General features: G+C 41.7%; 1 protein-coding gene across 1 annotated transcript in view; it reads left to right on the top strand.

The window, feature by feature from the left end:
- The window catches only part of LOC148021890 (uncharacterized), a 40,228-nt gene that overhangs the window by 2,462 nt on the left and 14,476 nt on the right, over nucleotides 1–23,290 (top strand). Inside the window, exons 3-4 of the mRNA XM_087697407.1 lie at nucleotides 3,371–3,425; nucleotides 4,035–4,115. Coding sequence (XP_087553533.1) covers nucleotides 3,371–3,425; nucleotides 4,035–4,115 — 136 coding nt within the window. The remainder of the gene's footprint in view (nucleotides 1–3,370; nucleotides 3,426–4,034; nucleotides 4,116–23,290) is intronic.

Genomic DNA, 23,290 nt, shown 5'->3' with positions numbered 1-23,290 from the left:
CAAACACGTTATAACACCCAAGAGAAGGAATTATTGGCAGTCATCCATGCGCTTAAAGTATGACATCATTATTTGTACAGTGTTTAGTTTATTATTTGAATAGACCACCATTCCTTAAAAGTATCTTTGTGATGAGCCTGATCTCTGTGGCTATAAGGTTAGATGGCCGGAGCTTATGCAAGAGTTTGACTTTGAGATTTATTATAGAAAGGATGCAATTAATTTGGTTGCCAATGCTCTTAGTTGAATTTTCGAAGTTAATGCCTTATTCTTCTTTGAAATCACAAGTAATTTCTATCATTATCTAAAGGGGCGTTGCTAAAACGATTTTCACTTTGATAAGATTTGGCAACTAGTTTAAGAGGGACCTTGTAGCCCAGGAAGCTTTGGCAGTTCAAATGCTCGAAGGTTGGCTACTGAGAGAAAGATAGTAGAAAAGTATTCTATAATGGATTACTTTTTAAATAAGACAAAGTGTGTGTACTTAATGATGAGAATATCCACAAATAAATTTTATTCAAGTGTCATGATGCGCCGAGCATTGGATACCTTAGCATAAACTAAACCTTGGCTTTGGTTGCTCGCTATTTTTTACGTTGCATATTAAAACTATGGTTTAGTTTTATATGGATGAGTGCCTGCAGTGTCAGGTTCATAAAGTTGAACGACACAAACAAGTGGGGATGTTGCATCCTTTACAAATTCCCGATAGAAAGTGGAGTAGCATTTTATTTTGTAGTGGGTTGCCCTCTACAAATTGAGATTATAATGTAATTTGGATTGTGGTTGATTGATTGATGAAAATGGCTCAATTTATTCTCACAAAGACAATCGTGAAAAGACATGAGTTGGTTGGTCTCTTTATTGAATATCTTTATAGACTTTATGATTTGCCTGATGAAATAGTCAGTGACCAGGATCCTTAATTCATTGGCCAATTTTGGCAGACAAATATTAAAAAATTGGAAACTCGATTGTCCATGTCGTTCTTGGAACACCTTAAAACCGATGGACAAAGTGAAAGGATAAATTAAACCAAGGAGGATATGCTATGTGTGTATGTCTCTCGTAGGCAATCTAATTGGGAGTATTATCTTCCCTAGATTGAGTTTGCTTATAACAATGCTAAGCATTTGGCAACTAGTTATAACTCGTTTATGCTTATGTACCTTTATGAGCTGAAACCACCGATTGCCACAGAGCTTGAGTAGGTGAAAATGCAATCCGTAGTTGAGCTTTTGTGTGATATGTAGGAGATGTTGATGATTGCTAGGAAAAGCATTAAAATGGCCTAGGATCGTGCCACATTGTCAGAGGGGAGGGGGATAAAGTGTTAGGCTTTAAACCATTGGCATTCTAAGAATATGATTTGACAAATGAGAGACAAAAGAAATTGTAGGCAAAAGAAATATGCAAGAGAGAAATCAAACTGTATCTTGTGTTACTTGCAATTTGCAAAGAACCTTTGCTTCGATCTTTGTATAACTTCACTATCGCTTTTTGACTTATAACCTTGTGACCAAGACAGTAACTCAATTAAATAGTACTTGTGAGACAATAGCTCAGACCCAAACACTTCAGTTCAAAATCTTTTAGGGATTGCCTGTTTCCTACCTTGCCATTTCCAAAACTCTTGGCTACTATGCTTGGAAAGAACCTTTGCTCCAGTCTCTGTACAACTTCACTATTGCTTTTAGACTTACAACCTTGTGACCAAGATCGTAGCTCAGTCAAATAATACTTCTGAGACAATAGCTCAGACCCAAACACTTCAGTCCAAAATCTTTTAGTGATTGCAATACATCAATCTCTGCATAGACAATGCAAGTAGGACCTTGAAACAGGCCCGGTAAATCCCTATGACACACTTGAATCAAAACAGCCCAAAGAACACTGTATTCCTTGAGCCAAGCACCCAAACCCTTGTATTTTCAGTATAAAATCCCTGCACTCCTTCACCTACAGCGGTAGAAAAAGAGAGAACCAAATCTGTCCACAAAAATTCTCTTTTCGGATACTCAAGATGCAAGAGATAGCACCTGAATTAATGCAAAATCCTTTGCAAACTCTAATCACAACACTTGCAGCCTGCAAATCCCTCTATAACAGCAATAAAACAGTCCCAAATCTCACCCAAATCTGAAGCATACATGCATCTGCACATATACTGAAGTTCTCAGGATTTTTCCCTTTGCTCGTGCATACTTATTCCTAGCTCTTTCAATAGTTTGCTTGTTTGTTAAATGTGCACCCAACTTGAACCACAAGCCCTTGTCGTGTGTGAGAGTCATGAAATAGGCATTGATTGTGTCGAGGTGGTTCATCCATTGCCACATTTCTGAATCCTTACAAAGTGAGGCAAGAAAAACTTGTCATATTGGATAGTTATCCAAAATCTTTTATTGCATCCAAATCTAAACCAAAGAGTCATGCAACTCTCTAAAAAGAAATTACTGACATGCCATCAATATGTTTGTCCAACCCACGAGCTTGCACATAATATGCCAGGTTTATGCACAACAAAGTGAAGGTTGCAGGTTACGGTTGGGGTCATACATAGACCTGAAAAATGCTTTGGACCTATGGTTTGTGTTCGCAAGGGGTTGAGTGCAATGTGCTAAAGTAGTCGAAGTCTAAGGTGGGGTGGACAGACACGAACAAGGTCCAGACCACCTGCATACCATGTTACACCACCCTTGTGCCCTATGCCAGTAACCAGATGGTATGTCCCATGCTTGCAACCCTCTGGCAATCCCCAAGTACACACTCATATAGGATCTTTCTTGGCTTGCCTCAGTCCACCTAGTCATATTTTGACTAGGAAGTTATTTTATAAGGCCTATTCTAGTTTTATTATATCAGCAGTCTTAACGTCTCTCCCTGTATTACAGCAGACAATTACTGAAGTGGTTTCAATCTGGTTTATAATCCATTTGTGGTGTTTTATATTTGTGTTTGCTGATGTTTATATTCATGCTTTAGAATGCATGGCACATGCACTAGTAGTTGGCTGTGTAGCCCAGAGTTCTATGTTGGCAGTTTGAAATTAAGTTGGATATTTGGGCCTTTAACTAGAGCCTGTGAGAGGATGGTATTGCATGCACTGAGTGGTAGAACTTCAGGCGCTTGTAACTATTACCATCTCCTCTGCCTCCAGAATTTCCCAGATTAATGACCTTGGTAATGATGCCCATTTCTTTTACAGTACAATAATTTATTATCTCTACTCGGATTCCTGATTTGAAGTCACCACATAACCATGGTTCGTGATGATTGCTACAACTTGTTTGATGCTATTTTTGCCTTGAAATTTGTTTAGTGAAAAATTCTAATGGATCGTGACTGCTATTTTGTGTCTCTGGTCTTTCAGTGTAGAAAGGAATGATGCTGCTCCATTTGGACCTCTTGTTGGCCCACATCCTGCAGTGAGTGCTCCACTAGACTAGGTGATTGCATCTCAAACTAGAATGTGGTATTTTTGAGAGTAGTTGCTCAACTGAGCTTGCTTTTCAGAAATATTGGTTTCCTACTGACTATACTTTTTATCTTCTTGAAATAATCACACATGCACAAGCTAAAAACATAGCACATTCTTCTTTCTTGCATGCATGCATGATAATCTGAATAGATAGATGCATGCCTTCTGTCTACCCCTTGATATTTCTGGTTTTAGCAATTGCGAGACTTTTGCCTAATATCATTTGTAAGGTCTTATAGGTGTCAAAGTTTCACCTGCTATCAGAATCTATATTTGAGTTATCCTAGAAAAGTTATTGCCATTTGCAACTGGTGCCGTAACATAAGTTAAGGTTGAGTGTGCGGTTTATGGGATTTATTCAGGCATGTTTCAGACTGTGAATCAAGAATGTTATCCGTGGTGAAACATTTGAAAACAGTGATAAGGACACTGATAATTAGCACACAGCTTTGTAGGTGTTTCAAAAATAGGCATACATATTTTTATTTCTGTTTGTATTACGACATTTGGTCTGGAGCTGAAACTTTGGGATGCTTTTTGTCTTCACATTCTGCAGCTCACAGCAGAGGATTCTGTCAAACTTCAGATGGATGCTTTGTCAAAAAACGATGAGCCCAGGAAGGACCATGGGCTAGAGGTGAATTTAACTTTACTAATGTGCGCTTGTTGAATGTCAGCTTACTACTTGTAGGTCTTCTCTACTTTATTCACGAATGTACACTGTCCAGTTGAAGGAGAAGATTTACTGCATAAGTTTATTTTAATACTTTTACTCAGACATTGTCCTTTGTGCAAGGGTTCTGTTTCTTTATTTCTGTTTTGGAGCATGTCCTGGTGGGGAATTGACTGAGAATGCATTTTTATGGGGTGTATAGCACCACCTATAGTGGCTATGCAGATCCCAAGGTAGAATCGATTTGGGGGATCAATTTTGTTTTGCAAAACAAAAAAGTGAACCGGTAAAATAAAATCAAATGCTAAATACCACCGACAAAGTCTAACAGTACATGTTATATATGAATTAATGCTCATAGAGGAGGCTTAACATTGTTCTATGATGTTACTGTAGCTACATGTACTGGTGGAAATCTATAACCACTTTCTACATGCTCTTGCGGAGATACCATAAAATCAGCCTTGATACTGTGATATCATAGTAAGATGATTTGTGAAGAGGAACTAAGGTGGGTTAAGTTTTTGTGTGTGTGTGAGAGAGAGAGAGAGAGAGAGAGAGAGAGCATTATGCTCACCTTAGCTCATAGTAACCAAAAAATGTGTTTTGTTCTAGCAAAATGCGAAACCTTGAAACATGCGAAACATTTGGTGAAATAGGGTTGCGAAATGAAATTTTTTTTGTGAAATGAAATTGAAAAAAAAAAAGGTTTCTCTTTATTAAAAAGAGCATGGGGGCTGTTTTTCTTTTACACTTAGCACTTTTTCCAACCCTCCTTGTGTGATCAATCACCTCCTCCATATTTTCATACTTTGTTTCGTTTCATGAAACAAGGTCATGAAACGAAAAAGTTTTTTTCTCCACCATTTATCATCCAAGAGAATGATAACCATCTTCTCATACTTCATGATTCTTCTCTTGAGCCACTTGAAGGGTTGTAACAGTCTCATTGAATTTTACTTCTCTCATCAAACTATTGAGAAGGATGACCTTTTTGTTGTTGTCATCTAGATGACTATTCAAGTGTAGTTGATTGTTAAAAAAGGAGACTTAGATGATCAATATGTTACTTAAGAATCTTCAAAGAATTATAGGAGATACCTAGAAATAACTTTGAATTATTAATCTCTCCCCCAAATGTAGTATATAGGCCATATGAGAGTGCGCAATGGAAGAAGGAACAAGAACTCAAAGAGAAGGAGATAGCAGGAAGATGAAGGAAGAAATAAATCTGCATTGACTGAAATAAATGCTGAATACAATCAGAAGGATCCTCGTAGCCCGAGGTGTCAGTGAGGGCACCAGATCAGGCTGGAAATGATGACAGCAGCAGCAGCACCAGAGACAGAGGAGTATGCCCAAAGTTGGAGGAGCAACCTGCAAAATATGATCTGCCCCTGCCAAAGCACCTACTATAAATAGTAGAAATCATGCCAAACTGGCCAACCTGATTCTAGCCGACCAGCTGCCACCTGGTTGACTGCATTAAAGTCAGCAGCCCATAAAAATACTGAAAAATGCAGCTAACGTGGTACGAAATTTTGGGGAGGCAGAATGATCGACAGGGTGGCACAAGTTGGGAAATGTAGAAAATGCTCAAGAAACTTGAGAAATGCACACTAAAATGCTAGAGCTTCCATGTCTCCGTCAAACTCTGACAGGAGCTCACAACTAGGAGATGACAGACTGGTAACACTAAAGTGGTAGGCTAACACCCCCTCTCAGATCCTAGGAGTGTCTGAAGACCTAACAAAACTCATGTGATGAAGCAAAGAAACCTTGGACAAAGGCTTTGTGAAGAGATTTGCTATATTGTCCTCAGTAGGTCAGTAGGCTATCGCCAACTCAGAATCCACAATTTGCTCTCAAACATAGTGGCATTGAACCTCGATGTGCTTTGTGTGAGCGTGAAACACTGGGTTTCACTAGAGCGAGGGCACTCTGGTTGTCCACTTGCAATTCTGTAGGTTTAGTTTGTGGATAGCCAATCTCCACTTACAAACGATGGAGCCAAATTGCATTCATAGTTGTAGAACAAAGGGCACGATACTCAGCCTCTGTAGAAGAAAGGGCCACAGTAGGTTGCTTCTTACTGCTCCAAGAGATAGCTTCTGATCCAAGGAAGAAGGCATAACCTGTAGTGGACTGTCTCGAATCCACATCACTTGCCTATTCGAAGTCACTCCATCTAGAAAGAGTGGCCCTCTCTCCATATATGATTCTGTAGGATCGAGTCCCATGTGGATAGCATAGAATGCACAAAGCGGCTCGCCAGTGAGCCTGAGTAGGAGTCTTCATGAAAGAAGACAACAAAGCCACCACAAAAGAGATGTCTAGCCGAGTGTGGATCAGCTAGATCAAAGAGCCAACAAGGCACCTGTAACGGGTGGTGTTGCTAAGGGAATCTCCTGCTACCTTAAGCTTGGACTTGGGGTCGATGGGGCATGAAATATGCTGACACTTGGCCATACCAAACTTCGAAAGAAGCTCGGAGATGTACCTGTACTGGGAAATGAAAATGCCCTATGCCATCTGATAGATCTTCAATCCAAAGAACAAGTGTAGGATCCCAAGATCCATCATGTTGAACTTGTAGCCCAGTATCTACCGACGAGTTTGATCAACCTCATGTGTGTTGCTCCCTATGATAATGAGGTCATTAACATATAAGGTGACCAAGGTGCATTTGTGGAAGGGACTCCCTCTTACTAAGGGAAAGTAGATTCTCCTCACCCGATGAAGAAGACTTCCCCTCTGACGGCTCAATCACCCTAGAGGAAACCTGAGGAGGTGAGGAAGGGGTAGTAATACTCGATGATGAAGAAGTAGATGAAGGAGCCGTTAAGGGTGGAAGGGGAGAAGTTGAGGGAGAAGCGGAAGGAGGGGGAGGAGTTGCAGACAAAGAAGGGATGCCAAGGGGTAACCTAGAAGGAAGAGGAGGGACTGATGGTGGAGGGGGGGGAGGGGGGAAAGGGGGGTTAGTTGAAGACAGTGTTGAGAAACCCTTTACCCTTCACTTGCAGTTTGTGTTTTTGCATTTTTGCGTTTTGCGTTTAGGGTTTGCAACCCCAAAAAGGGGCGCCATTCTAGACTGACTGTGCCTATTTATAGGCCACTCTCTCATTCATTCCTCACGGCTAATTCATTCAGTTCGTCACCTCTTCTCTCTAGCCTCTCCACTACCCTCACACCCCTTCAGGAAAACATTGCGGTTCGTGGTTTATGGTTGTCATCATCATCTTCCTTGTGCTATGACACCCTTGTTCCCTTGTATCACATTCACTTCATGATTCAGAGCTTCATCATTCCATTCATCAGAGTTTCTTCTCTCTCCTCTTCTCTTCTCCATGTTTGCCGAGTTCACTCCGTGTTTCTCCCTACAAACCCTACTGTCTTGTTGGTATGTCATCTTTTGATATGGTATCAAAGTTGGATCTGCTTAAACAACGGCAAAGATTCTCCACTCCAGTGAAGGCAAAGACCAGTGGCGGATTCGGCATCCACTTCTCTTCTTCTTCCGCTACATCAAAATCTCGTTTTTGCAGGTTTCAGGTGTTTTCAGCTTGCTGCCCACACCCCTTTCGCGGAGGACATCGCAGTCTCAGCTGTCCCTTGCTGTCATCTACAGTTTGGCACTTGTTTTTAGCATTCCACCCGCAGTTTGCAGCTGATTACAGCAAAGCGACTGTTGCTGATCACTCTCCATTCAGAAAACAATCTCGTTTTTGCAGATTTCATGTGTTTCAACTTGCTGCCCACACCCTGGACGTGGAGGACATTGCGGTCCAAGTTGGCCATTGCTGTCTACAACAGGCTGGCGCCTGTTTTCAGCCTATATCACACTGTTCGGAGCTGATTTCAGGTTTTTTCCTGCATTTTAAGTCTTTCTATCTCTTGTAGCCTACGTTTTTAGTTTTTCTCTCTCCTCACCTGCGTTTTTCTATTGGTTGCAACCTCTTACTGCTGGTCCATCCTCCTCCCATTGGCAGCTCACTTCCAGCCCTTCAACTACCCTCCCACCCCTTGAGGCGGACATTGCGGTTCGTGCTTCGCATTGCCCTCACACCCCTTGAGGCGGACATTGCAGTTCATGGTTCGAGGCTGACCTCTTTTACCTCTTCCTTCTTCAGTAAGGCACGTTGGTATCCATGGCTTCTTTTCCAATAGATGACCAGTCTACTGGGTGTTTCTACTACGGCACGAACGGTCATCCCACCGAAGATTGTCGACATCGAACTTTGCTCCGATAGTCTTCTTCCACTTATTTTCAGGTATAGTGGCTTCCACAACCTATGGATCTGCAGTCCGCTCCATCGAGAGACAATGATTGTTTGATACTGTCTCCTCGTTAGTCTGCTGCTTCGAGAGATAGTGGCTGCTCTACTTCTTCCTCTTCTTCGGCTACCTAGTCTGCTCCACTGAGAGACGGCTATTGCCCATCTCTTGCTCATTTTGAGCCCCACCCTTCCCCACCTTCGACTACTCAGGTTCGAGAGGCTACCTGTGGGAGCTCTTCGGCACCCCAGATACCTTCTTCAGCACGACATGTGGCACTTCCTCCATCATCAGACATTTCAGAGTCCGTGATCCATGAGTTTTTGGATTCCCTATCTACTTCAGAGGGGAATGTTATTTCTTTGCCCTCAGAGGGGGTATCTACTTCTTCTTCGACTTCAGCGGAGGCCCCTCCACCTCCCACCTCTGAGGGGGAACCTACTCCACATGAAGTTCTTCACCCATCCTCTACTTTCTTGGGGTGGCTGTCTTCGACTGGTCATCTCTTCTACTGATACCCAGGATCTTCAGGTACCACCTTGATCAGGACCTCGTGGGTTCAACTGTGACTTGGTGACAAGGCCTTCGTATTCCTTCCATCATGGATGCACGAAGCTAGTGGCTTCTCTCCTGAGGTTGAGTTTCAGGTTCTCTAGTTCACTTTATCTACTGTTCTTTACTACAGGTTTCCTTTGCGGTGGAAATCTTGGATCTTAGGGGTCCTCTAGATCTTCTTGCCTTGGTCACTTGGTTAGCTTGGAGTCACCTCTCGAGATTGAGTACGGGCATATCCTTATGGTTCTCGGTACCACACAAAGTCCGACATTCCTTCTATGCATTGTATGTTTTCATCATCTTTGTACTAGGGTGCTTGGACAAGTGAACAATTTTCCCACGAGGGACATTGTCCAAGTGGCACCTGCTGCATGAGCATTCTTCAGCATGTAGCATTGCATCTCCACCTCACTCTTCTCTTGTTTCCCTTTTTGGGCCTGAGAGGGGGTGTTGAGAATGGTGCGCAGATCGGTCACAGATAGCTCACGTGGTAAATCCCGGAAGGTCCCCAAGAACAAAGTACTCTACCTTTTTGCACAAAAACCCATGTAAAAGCATGCGCGACAAGAGGCAAGAGACAAATTGGGTTCAATCTCCCCCATGCCTTGTGTGACCGCTTCACAAAGCATGTATTTTATGTATATTTTCAATCTTCATGCTCAATAATAGCCCAATTACAAAAATATGACAAGCTTTTAGCTTTTGAGTTTGCTTTCTACAAAAATAGGAAAATAAAGCTAATGGACGGTGCCCATAGTGTCTGGCACGCCCAATCTCAATGTCCAAATAGAAATAATATATCCGGGCGCATAAGCGCATACAAAATAATAATAAATAATCGATGTCTCTATAGACATAACAAAATATAGGCGTGGCGCCTATCAAAATCTAGTCCAAAAGTCGAAAACCTGCTAGACTCCAATGCTTTCCTCCGCCACTGCTGCTATCTCTACACATCAACTGAAGCATTCACAATCGTTAGTAAAATAATACAATTAAACCGACAAAAGTGAATACCTAGCAGTCTTCAGCTACATAAATAAATCAACTGGTTAGAAATAAATCCTAACCTTAATTTATTGCGAGTGCGCACTCTAAACTCATAAACGTTTATTAATTTAATATGCATTTTACGGAATCACTCGCTATGGAATCACCCATGTACACACTAAATTAATGAAACGCCCGAAAAGGACAGGCGTCCCCATCAACTTCTCGCACAAAGAATCCTCTTTGTGTATGAGCCCCGGTCATCTAAGTTTACGGAATCCACCGTAAAACCTCACGGAATCCACCGTGGAATATGCCTCCTGGCATCATACCCCCGGGGTGGGATAGCAATTGACCTCAATTGCTATTAGCTCAATGTGGAGCTAACAGAGTGGGGAAAACTTTTAAGTCTCTAGCGTGCATCCATTGTGCTTCCTTTACAGGATGGTTCTTAAATTTCACTAGATATCTAGAATACCTTCGGCCAGTTCTAGTGGTCATGTAGTCAGTGTCTATAATGGCTTCTGGTTCAAGTATTTCAGTCTCTTCTTCTAGTAAAGGTGGATTTTCATAAACAGGGTGGATAGGTAATTGGCCTCTAAATGGTCTCAATAGACTAATATGAAATGTATTATGAATTTTCCAATGAGATGGCAGTTCTAACTTGAATGCATTGTCATTAATCTTATGAATAATTCTAAATGGTCCATAGAATCTAGGAGCTAATTTGACAACTGGATGTCTATCTACACTTTGCAGTCTACGCTTTTCTATTCTAAGCCAGACATAATCATCAATTTTGAAATTCATAGCTTGTCTTTTCTTGTTGGCTTGTTTGGTATATGATTGTTGGGCTTTAGCAATCATGTCCTTTACCTCATCAAAAATAGTGTTATGCATAACAGCAATATCATCAGCACTCTGAATTCTATTAGACAAAGATGCAACAGGTGTAGGTAATCTATATCCATAAATAACTTCAAAAGGTACTTTCTTTGTAGATGTGTGCGGTGTATTATTGTAAGCAAACTGTAATAAATGTAAATGAGTATCCCATGTCTGAGGTTTAGAGATAGTGTATGCACGTAAAAGATCTAAAATGGTGCTATTTGTGGCTTCTGTTTGTCCATTTGTTTCTGGATGAAATGCAGATGAGAAATCAATCTTTGTGCCTAGATTTGCAAACAGTGTAATCCAAAAATTATTACAAAATCTAGAATCTCGATCTAAAATAATCACTTTTGGCAATCCATGGTTAGTAAAAACAGTTTTCAAAAATAACTGTGCTGCTTGTGATGCTGTTAAAGTTTTCTTACATGCAATGAAATATGCTTGCTTACTAAATCTATCTACAATTGTCCAAATCATGTCATGGTTAGATTTAGTATTTGGTAAACAAGTAATGAAATCCATAGAAATATGTTCCCAAGGTTTAGATGGAATAGACAAAGGTATTAATAATCCATACTGTTTACCATGATGTCTCTTTATTCTTTGACAAATCAAACATTCAGAAACGAAATTAGATACATCTGCATCCATATGCGGCCAATAAAAATCTTCAGTTAAAATGCGTAATGTAGAAATGATACCTCTATGACCTTGATATGGGGGACAATGAATTTCATTTAAAACAAAAGATCGGAATGGAATAGTAACACATAGTCTCTTTTCAAAGAACATAAATCCATCATTATATGACAATGAATCAACAAGAATGAAATTATTTTGAACTAATTTTTGCCAATTAGAATGAAAAGTAATATCCTGGTGATATGTGTATTTCATAGCAATCAAAGAATCAAAAGATATGATAGAAATGTTATGAATTGCATGTCTTCTACTCAATGCATCGGCAACTACATTTTCTTTTCCAGGTTGGTATTGAATGATAGGATGGAAACTTGAATGAAGGAAGCCCATTTGATATGACGGTTAGAAATTTGGGATTGGCTAAGTAGATGTCTAATGCTTTGCTGGTCGGTCTTTATCATGAATTCTGAACCCATTAAATAATACTTCCATTGTTTTAATGCTTGTACAACTGCTAATAGTTCTTTGTCATAAGTGGAATATTTAAGCTCAGAGAGTTTCAGCTTAGAACTAGAATATGCTATTGGATGGTTGTCTTGCATTAATACGGCTCCTATTCCTGATCCGCTAGCATTGGTCACAACTAGAAAGAATGGTCTATTAAAGTCAGGCAATTGTAAAACAGGGGCATTGGTTAATGCACGTTTGAGTAAATCAAAGGATTTCTGCTGATTTTCAGTCCATTGATAAACAATTCATTTCTTAAGAAGTTTTGTTAATGGTAAAGCAAGTAATGAGAAATTATGTACAAACTTCCTATAGAAACTAGCAAGACCAAGGAATGAGCGTAATTCATGTATATTTTTAGGAACAGGCCAATGCAATATTGCGTCAATTTTCTTAGGATCAACTTTTATTCCTTCTTTTGATACAATATGACCTAGATATTCTATTTCTGTCTTAAAGAATTCACTCTTTTCAGGATTTGCAAACAATTGATTTTCTTTCAGTAATTGAAAAACTAAGGATAAATGCTCATAATGCTCTTTTTCACTTTGACTGAACACTAAAATATCATCAAAAAAAACAATCACACAATACTGATATTTCAGAAAAATACGGTTCTTCATTCTACTGAAAGTAGCAGGTGCATTAGTTAATCCGAATGGCATGACTAAGAATTCATAATGGCCAAACTGTGTCCTGAATGCAGTTTTAAATATGTCGGATCTATCTAACCTCACCTGATGATATACAGACTTAAGGTCAATTTTACTAAATATAGAAGATCCTTGCAGTTTGTCCATAAGGTCATCAACTCTAGGTATAGGATACCTATTCTTTACAGTGATCTTATTTAATGCTCGGTAGTCAATACACATACGATAAGTATTATTCTTTTTTTTGACTAAGAGCACAGTTGCACCGAATGGAGAACTGCTAGGTCGAATTAGGCCTCTATTTAGTAATTCTTCAACTTGACTCTGGATTTCTTTTTGCTCTATTTGATTGTGCTTATATGGGGCTTTGCAAGGTGGTTGTGTGTCAGGTATTAGGTCAATCTTATGGTCTTCTGGACGTGATGGAGGTAAACCTGGTGGTAGGTCTTCTGCAAAACAGTCCTTAAAATATGCGAGAAATTCCTTATGTCTAGGGTGCATATGATTTTCCTTTGCGTGCAATTCATTCACCCAAATGAGATATGATTTAGTATTCTTGCGTAGTGCACGTTTTGCTTGAGTATGCGAAAGCAGTGGAAAAATATGAGATGCATGCATACCAAATAATGTAATAGATTTTCCTTGAAAATTAATATTCATTGTGTGTGTGGAATAATCTATATTGGGATTATGTTGGTGTCTCCATGGCATTCCTAGAATAATGTCGCTTGACTGTAATAGGACAACTAAGAAATTTCTTCTTTCAATGTATGGACCAATTTGAATTTCTAAATCTTGAACTTCTTGTGTGCCATTGTACCTAGTGCCTAAAAATGGAGCTTTTATGCGATAATGCGTAGGTACAATATGCAATTTTAATTCCTTTACCAATTTTGCTGAAATAAAGTCATGGGTACTACCGTCATCATGCAATATAGTTCTTTCTTTTCCATGCACCATACATTTCATAGTCAACAATGAATGTGAAGTAGGCATACCTGGTAAAGTGTCGGAAGTAGTAGTAGGATCATCATCTTCTTCAGTGAAATCTGGTATATCCTCATGCTCTTCTTCGTCCATGGCTCCAAGGTAGTTAATATGTGCTGATGGCTTCTTTGAATGACAATTTGCTGCGAGATGCCCTGACTGGTGACACTTGTAGCATACTATTGGCTTAGCTTTGGTCACATTATTTGCAATGGCTGGGAGTCTGGGTATATTTGGAGTTGCTTGTGAAATAGGCTTTGGATTTGGATTGACAGTGGATGGTAATGCAGGTGGTTTAGGCCAATTCTTGCGGAAAGATGGTGATGAGAAACGACCTGGATTAAACCTTCTGAAATTGGAATTGAATTGTTTAGATCCATAATTACCGTTGGTTTGGAATGACTGTGGTCGTCGATCTCTTCCGCGTAACTTATCTTCAGTGTCGTGAGCTAAGGAGATGGCGTCTTCAAGGGTAGCAGGCTTGAACATGTTCACTTCAGCGTAGTAATGTCCAAGAAGTCCAGACATATACTTCCGCTTATGTGTCGTCTCTGGTACGTCTTCAAGCATGCGTAGCTGTAGAAGTGCATTCCAAAAACGCTCTGTATACTGTGGAATAGGCTCACGATCTCGCTGTTGAAGTAAATCCCATTGTTTGATAGCCTTCTCATGAAATTGCGGTGGAAGGAAATTTTGCATGAACTTCTTCTTGAATTCTTCCCATGTAGCAGGACATTCTATACTCTTGCGGACTACAGTCCACCAAAGTGATGCTCTGTCTATCAGATGATTAGTAACACACTTGATTTTATCTTTTTCAGGATAAGTTTCCTCATGGAAATAGTCATCAAACTGGCTAATGAATGATAAAACAGTCTTTCCTTCTCTTATGCCATTGAAAGTGCGGAACTTGAAACTTCGTTTACTTATCTTGGATTCCTTGTAAATGGTTTGTGCTTCAAGAGTGGCGTCGATGGTACGTCGAATCAAATCTTCAGCTTGAGGTTCTTCTTTATCAGTGGACGCTCTTTGTAGCTTTGTCAATTGCGCTTGCAATGCTTGCCTAGCCCTTCGCTCTTCTTCCAATTGTAGCATGATTAGATCCAGCTTTTGTTCCATGGTAGGCTCGGGTAGGTCGTCTTCAGCCATAGGATCATCCATTTGTGGGGTAGTCATCCTGTAAAACTCAACAAACCTTTCTCACTCAAAATCAGGTTAGCGGGATGAGCGTAGCTCAAATTTGGGGTTACAAGGCTATGTATTTTTTGGGTATTTCTTCTTCAATTTTCAGAAATTCTGCAATATTTCTGTCTCCGTTTGCTGAAAGTACTTCAACGAACTTGTAGATAGGTAGAACAGCTTGCTGCGAACAACTTTCCAGTTCAGAGTTTTTGCATACGAACAAGTCTTCTATGAGTTTTAAGCACTAGTCAGTTCTGATTTAGTCTGACTTGCAGAGTTGCAGACTTAGCAGACTTGCAGAGTTGTTGACTTGCTGGACTTAGGCCGACTTGCAGAACTTGCAGAACTTGATTACCGTCGACTTGCGGAACTTGACTTCAGAAGTGCGAGACCCGGAGTTTGCCGACTTGTTTGATCTGTGTGACTTGCAGAAAGCCTTAAGCTTTAGTAATTAAGCTTAAGCTTATGAAGCTTAAGGACTAACAGGCCGCCGTTTTTTTTTCGTGAGGGGGGGGGGCCTTTTTTTTGGCCGCGCGAGATTTTCGGGCCTATCTTCTGATACCTCGATTAAGATTTGTGGAGTTTGAAGCTTTTTTTTAAGCTTCTAAGCTTAAGATTAAGATTTTAATGAAGAGGATTAAGAATTGTCTCACTGGTTTTCAACGACTTGTTGATGGAGATGATTGCGTGGTCCTCCGCCTGCAGAGCCTGGTCCTTCGTGATCTGATAGTGGAAACAGGGGTTCTTGATCGCCAGAAGTCTGCCTGTATCGACGGTTCGCGACGAGATTGACTGTAGAGCCCGTTTGTTCCTGGAGCTCCGCCTTCGCCCGAGATTGGTAGCGATTGGAAGCTCTTGATCTCTGCTCCGCTCTGATACCACTGGTGCGCAGATCAGTCGCAGATAGCTCACGTGGTGAATCCCGGAAGGTCCCCAAGAACAAAGTACTCTACCTTTTTGCACAAAAACCCATGTAAAAGCATGTACGACAAGAGGCAAGAGACAAATTGGGTTCAATCTCCCCCATGCCTTGTGTGAGTGCTTCACAAAGCATGTATTTTATGTATATTTCCAATCTTCATGCTCAATAATAGCCCAATTACAAAAATATGACAAGCTTTTAGCTTTTGAGTTTGCTTTCTACAAAAATAGGAAAATAAAGCTAATGGACGGTGCCCATAGTGTCTGGCACGCCCAATCTCAATGTCCAAATAGAAATAATATATCCGGGCGCATAAGCGCATACAAAATAATAATAAATAATCGATGTCTCTATAGACATAACAAAATATAGGCGTGGCGCCTATCAAAATCTAGTCCAAAAGTCGAAAACCCGCTAGACTCCAATGCTTTCCTCCGCCACTGCTGCTATCTCTACACATCAACTGAAGCATTCACAATCGTTAGTAAAATAATACAATTAAACCGACAAAAGTGAATACCTAGCAGTCTTCAGCTACATAAATAAATCAACTGGTTAGAAATAAATCCTAACCTTAATTTATTGCGAGTGCGCACTCTAAACTCATAAACGTTTATTAATTTAATATGCATTTTACGGAATCACCCGCTATGGAATCACCCATGTACACACTAAATTAATGAAACGCCCGAAAAGGACAGGCGTCCCCATCAACTTCTCGCACAAAGAATCCTCTTTGTGTATGAGCCCCGGTCATCTAAGTTTACGGAATCCACCGTAAAACCTCACGGAATTCACCGTGGAATATGCCTCCTGGCATCAGAGAAACCCTTCACTCTTCACCTGCAGTTTGCGTTTTTGCATTTCTGCGTTTTGCGTTTAGGGTTTGCAGTCCCAAAAAGGGGTGCCATTCTAGACTGACTGTGCCTATTTATAGGCCACTATCTCATTCATTCCTCATGGCTGATTCATTTAGCCCGTCACCTCTTTTCTTCAGCCTCTCCCCTACCCTCACACCCCTTTAGAAGGACATTGCAGTTTGTGGTTCGTGGCTGTCATCATCATCTTCCTTGTGCTACGGCACCCTTGTTCCCTTGTATCACATTCACTCCATGATTCAGATCTTCATCATTCCATTCATCAAAGTTTCTTCTCTCTTCTCTTCTCTTCTCCATGTTTGCCAAGTTCACTTCGTGTTCCACCCCGCAAACCCTACAGTCTTGCTGGGCCCTCCCAAGTGGGTTTGTGCTTATGAGACATAGAAACTCTCTAGGATCGCGTTTCTTTTAAATAAACAAGGTTTCTTTATTAATTAAGTATGTTTTGGGGCTGTTTAAGTAAAGCTAATGCATTTTTAGCTCAACACCCTCTCTTAGGTCCAACAACGGTGCCATGAGAATAGAGGCTAGTCAAGCCTTTTCTTGGTTTATCTTTTATCCCAAGGCGTCCCACCCCAAAACACCCAGAGCATCGGACAAAGGGTGTGTGTTAGTTACCTAGTATCCTACTAAGACTACAGAGGCAATGGTTATCTTACCAAGGGAGCCCAAGTGATCACCCTAGAGAGGATAGGGTATTGGACAAAGGGTGCACGTCGGTTGCCCAGTGGCCTACCAAGCCCTACAAAGGCGGATGAAATCAACTATGGACTTTTTTTTTGTTTTTTTTAGGGCTTTTTAGGTTTGATAGATTAAGCATTAAGTGAGGGTTGCAAATTAAGTTTCGTCCTATTGAGTATCCGTGCCCCAAATGGGAGAGTGATAAGGGATGGTTAGACCCAAGACCTTTACAAAACAAGCATACTATCCCTACCATTACTGGGTGTCGATGACGAAGAAAATGGATAAGGTGTGTGTATAGCAAATATGTCAAGCAAGCAAGACAAGCAAAGTAAGCAAGCAAGCAAGCTGGGAAAGACTGCCTTGGAGACTGTCGTGTGCAATGCCACGAATATGGTGGATGCTAGAGTCGACCACTCCAAACAACCGAAAAGGGATAAATGCACACAGATGCATGTTTACATGAACAGAATGCCAATGCATGGGGTAATGCAAAGAAAGATGCAAGGTATCATGCTCATGTAATATGCTATGCAACGGTGTCATTGGGACAGTGCTCTCGCGCAAGGGAATTGTTTACTTGTCCAAGTGCCCTTTTACAATCATGTCATCCTGACAGTGGAGATGAAGTTACAAATGTCCATAATACAATATAAAAGAATAAATGAATGTAATATCTAAAAAAAAAGTGTAAAGCTGCCCCCTCTCAAACTGGGAAGGGAAAGCAAGAGGGAAGCACCCTCTCCCCGCCAAGTTGAAGAAGTAGGGGAGGGTGTACCTAAGCTGATCCTGGGTAGCAAGTATTGAAGAACCGGCCGATTGACCGCTTTGGTTAAGATATTTGTAGAATTATCTGATGATGGCAGAAACCCTAGGCGAATAGTGCCTAGCCCAACTTGCTCTTTGGACAGTCCCCAGAACGAACTATCTCCATCCCCAAGAAACAGGACAACAAACCAAGGTCTGTCATCTCAAATGTAGCTTTAAGCTCAATCTTGATTTCCGCTCCTTGATTTCCGCTATGGCAACAGAATCTAAGCCTGTGATGAGTAAGTCATCAAGGTCTACAGGATATAGCTGCCCCTCTGCAGTAGATCGAACATATAAGTTCGGGTCATAAGGGGTAGAATGGTATCTATGAGTCTGTAAGAACTCATCCATCCTATGGAACCAAGACTGCGGCACTTGCTTCAGTCCATAAAGAGCTTTATGCAAGTGGAATATCTTATCCCTAGGGTTCCTTGAAGGAAAGCCTGGTGGCTGCTTCACATAGACTTTCTCCTCCAAGAAACCATTTAGGAAGGCACTCGTGACATCCATTTGATATATCGGCCAACCGTGGTGAGCGGCTAGCGCGAGTAGCAACTGAAAGAAAGTCAACTGCGCAGTAGGGGCGAAGGTCTCTTCATAATCAATGCCATGCTTCTGTTGAAACCCTTACACGACAAGGCGAGCCTTGTACTTGTCTAAAGTCCTATCAGCTTTTAGCATGGTCCTAAAAATCCACTTTGTCTCGATGACTTTCTTGTGGCTCGGACGATCCACTAATGTCCAAGACTCATTTCGGTCAATACTCTCTAACTTCTTCTCCATGGCCTCTTGCCATTGAGGGTACCGAAGAGCCTTCTGCTATGTATCCGACTCAGAATGCGCTATATAATCAACCGTAAACAATGATGCAAATGATGCTTGAGGAGCAAGCCAGGCAGATCTTCTAGGTTCCTCATGAGTGGAATCCAGTGGTAGGATCCCCGAATCTCGCATGGTCTGCTGGTACTAGCAAGGTAATGGGTCTCGAGGAGGAGGCTTGGGAGCAGAAGAATCTGCGGAAATGTTAGGAGTGAGAAGTAGACCAGGTTCAGTAGGCACGATCTCTGATGATTTGGAAGAAGGAATCGGATCGGAGTTCTGTGTAGAGGACTACATGATATCCCTCGTCAAAGATGACATCCCGTCTAACAATCACCTTGTTCGTAGGCTTTTGCTTCTTCAGAGGAATATTTCACAAAAATAAGGAGATCAGCTCGAGGAGTGACCTTTCCTATCTTGTTATCAAGCGTGTGTGTGTACGCACGACACCTGAAGACTCTGAAGTGAGAAATAATAGGCCGAGAGCCAAAAAATGCCTCATACAAGGTCTTTTGAGGAAGATCCGTAGTCGGGCACTGGTTGAGGATGGACACCAAAGTGTTAATAGCCTTGACCCAAAGGCGCTGAGGGAGCTCTGCTGCGAATAGCATAGAGCGTGCTATTTCCATGACTGTCTGGTTCCTATGCCCTACAACTCCATTTTGAGAAGGGGAGTTGGCAGAGGTGAGCCGGCGGGAGATGCCCTGCTCTTATAGAAACTCGAAAAACTCGTGGGAGATGAACTCACCACTGCTATCACTCCTCATGCAACTGACGCGACAACTAGTCTGTTGGTTATGAACGAGCAGCATCCAAGTAGAAAAATACATGAAAGCATCTGACTTATGCTTGAGAAAGTATACCCACATGTATTTGGAATGATCATCCACTATAAAAAAGAAGTATAGTGTGCCGTTCAAGGCGGCAGTGGATGTCGGCCCACAAAGATCAACATGAATCAATCTGAGAGGCACCTTTGCACGATGTGAGGTTTGCTGAGCGAATGGGGTACGGTGCTGCTTTCCAAGAGCTGACATGCTTTACAGACATCTTGAGCTAGCTTCAAGCGTGGAAGGCTCTTAACCGCCTTACAACGTGACAACTCATAAAGAGAGTCATAACCAAGATGCCCTAAACAAAAATGCCAAAGGCGCTCATTGTTCGTAGGCTCCCGAGATGTGGCTAAGGCCTGGAAGCTATGGAACACGGAGCCTGCAGCTGTTGTCTTGATCAGAAAATGTGTCATGTGGTATAGGCCAGTAGGTTGTGTCTCACCGCGAGCAATCACTAAACCAGTTTGAGAGTCAAGGACCTCGACTATGGTCGTTGTAAAGAAGATTGCTCGCCCCAACCAGCAAAGCTGCTGAACAGATAACAAGTTCACTCCAAGCCGAGGGACATGATATACATTGTCCAGCGAAGCTAGATCCGGACCCTTGTTAGTGGCAAAATTGATGCAACCTTGAGCTTGAATCTTGACCGAGGAGTTGTTTCCTACGCGGATCCGTTCGGCTACAGGGGCTTGGGAATAGAAAACGTTTGCTCTAGGAGTCATATGATGTGTAGCTTCACTGTCCACAATCCAAACATGAGCTGTAGTGCTCGACTGTGATAAGTGGGCCTCTGTGGTAACCTTGTCAAGAGGCAACTCACATATGTGGACGAGACTTGCATCGGATGTCTCTATGGAGACGATGTGGGCCTTTGTAGACTAGTCAGACAAGCCCTCTCAATTGGCAAAGCTGTTGAACAGATAACAAGTTCACTCCAAGCCGAGGGACATGATATACATTGTCCAGCGAAGCTAGATACGGACCCTTGTCAGTGGCAAAACTAATGCAACCTTGAGCTTGAATCTTGACCGAGGAGTTGTTTCCTACGCGGACTTGTTCGGCTGCAGGGGCTCCAGAATGAAAAATGTCAGCTATAGGAGTCATATGATGTGTAGCTTCACTGTCCACAATCCAAACATGAGCTGTAGTGCTCGACTGTGATAAGTGGGCCTTTGTGGTAACCTCGTCAAGAGGCAACTCACAAATGTGGATGAGACTCGCATCGAATGTCTCTATGGAGACGATGTGGGTCTCTGTAGACTAGTTAGACAAGCCCTCTGGAGTTGAGAATGTTGTTGACTGAGATGGCTAAGTGGTGACAGTATGAGTCTGACCTTTAAAGTGCCCCTTGCCATCACCCTGCCTCCCTTGCCGGGGGTTGCCCGACTGAGGGGCGGGGGTTTGTGACTTAGATTTTGGTGTTGTGCCTCTTGCCTTTGATCGACACTCGTCGTCAAAATGGCCAGCCTTTGGACAATGTTGATAATACCTATTCTTTTTAGGTACATTCTGCCACCCAGGTTTGAGAGATTGGGATATTCCTTGTGATTCCCCGGATTGATTTTGCTTTTGCTTTTGCTTTTGATTTTGATTTTGATTTTGATTTTGAGTAGAGGTTTGATTTTGTTTTCCCTTCCCTTGTTGCCCTTTTTGAGAATGAGCTACAAGAGCCCCCTTTGAAGAGGAATTCATACGAAACTGATTAAACAACCGTACTTAACGCAACAACTGACACTCAAATTCATAGAATGTAGGCATGGTAGGCTTTGAAACTAAACCTTCCACAAAATTGAAATATTTTATGGGGAGTTAATTTAGGAACAATGTGACCTAATCGCCAAAGAACCTGGGAGACCCTATAGTGGAGAATTCAACGAGAAGACGTCGATACTCAGCCAACTGGACTTTCAAGTCATCTTGGTCAGTGATTTTGAAAAGCTGGAGCTCATGGTCAAGATTGATACGATGGGTCCTATCCCGAGCCGCATAGCGGTCAATCAAGTTTGTCCATCTCTCAGACGCTAAGTTAAAATGCTGGAGCTAAGAATGAAACTCGGGCAATAAGCCCTATATCAGCTCGACAATAGCAGAGGCATTCCTAGCCTTCCATGAGTGGACAACCTCGTATGGGACAAGTGCAGGATCGGGTTGGGATTCCAACCCTTGCACAAGATCCCATAGGTTCTGGGAGTCAAGGATATGTCTCATCAAGTTCGACCAAGTGGTAAAGCTTTGACCCGTTAAAACGAGTCTTGTCATTAAATTCATGCTTGGCAGAAGATGAGCTAGAACCATGAGGTGTTGGGTAGGTGGGGTAAGATGGATGTGGGGGATAAGATGGTGGGGGGTAAGATGGTGGAGGTTGATATGTCTGATAGGTAGAAGGAGAGGGTAGAGGTGGGTAGGTAGAAGTAGATTGTGAGTGTCTAATGAGTGCCGATTGAGGTAGAGACATTGGAACATGAATGTTTCCATAAGGTGCCAGTGTAGGTGGAGGCATTGGGACACGGAAGCCCTGTCCAAAGTGAGATTGGGGCACAACAGTATAACCAGAAGATCCACTAGGTAAACCCATGGAGGCAAACTGTGGAGTCAACTGATTCACACTTGGGAGAGACTGGGGGGGGTACCTAGGTTGCAATGAAGAATGAGTTCCTAAAGGATGTGCATGGTATGAGAAATGAAAATGTAAATGGTGTGAATGGAAGTGGAGAAGCAACGAAAGAATGTGGTGGGATGAGTGGGTTTTGAAAATGTGGTGTGTGAGGTGTATATGCATTTTGTTCATTTTTAACATTAATGATTGGAAATGAAAGTGTGAAGATAATGATGCACCATGTAATGAAGAAAAAGAAACACCAAATTCATTTTGATTTTGTGAAGTAGACTGAAAAGAAGGTAGGTTAGAAGAAGAGGTACCTGGCTTTTTCTTGTAATCCCCATGACGTGCGCTAACATACAAGAATTGGTCCTCAAGAGAACCTTTTCTGTAGTCAACAGATTGGACTTTTTCTTCCACATAATCTCTATCAAAATATTGCAAAGTAGAAGAGGTAAAAGAAGAAACAAAATACGAATCTAAAGTACCTTGCACTGGAGTGGACGGAAGAGGATGAAAGAAAGGAACATACTCCGGGTCTTGTTCTCCAAGAGGGGGGCCCATCCTTGATGGAGGTCTCGATGGCCCTGCAACATCATCAGATTTACGTGTAACATCTGAAGAGAGAAATTTATGCATACCTTCATTTAGAAGCTTTTCTTGAAGGGCAATTCTTTGATCGAGCTCCTCAATCTTCTTTCGTCTATAAGCTATGATTAGTTTGTATTCTTCAGAGGTCAGCTTGCCTAGCTTTTCTTCCATGTAATCAGAAGTGTCTTCCACCATGTCAGAACTTTGTGGAGCAAGCTGATTGGCTCACTCTCGCTCGATTCTCGGCATAGTCGGTTTTGGAGACTGAATTGATGTTGTTGTGTTCGAAGTCATTTGAACCTACTGTTGTTCTTGCTTCTTGTG

Source organism: Lygodium microphyllum, chromosome 17, assembly GCF_053477565.2.
Source record: "Lygodium microphyllum isolate KBCC chromosome 17, Lygodium_microphyllum_v1.1.10, whole genome shotgun sequence".
Lineage (NCBI taxonomy): Eukaryota > Viridiplantae > Streptophyta > Polypodiopsida > Schizaeales > Lygodiaceae > Lygodium > Lygodium microphyllum.
The sequence above is the reverse complement of the archived record's forward strand: the minus strand, read 5'-3'. Positions and strand labels throughout refer to the sequence as shown.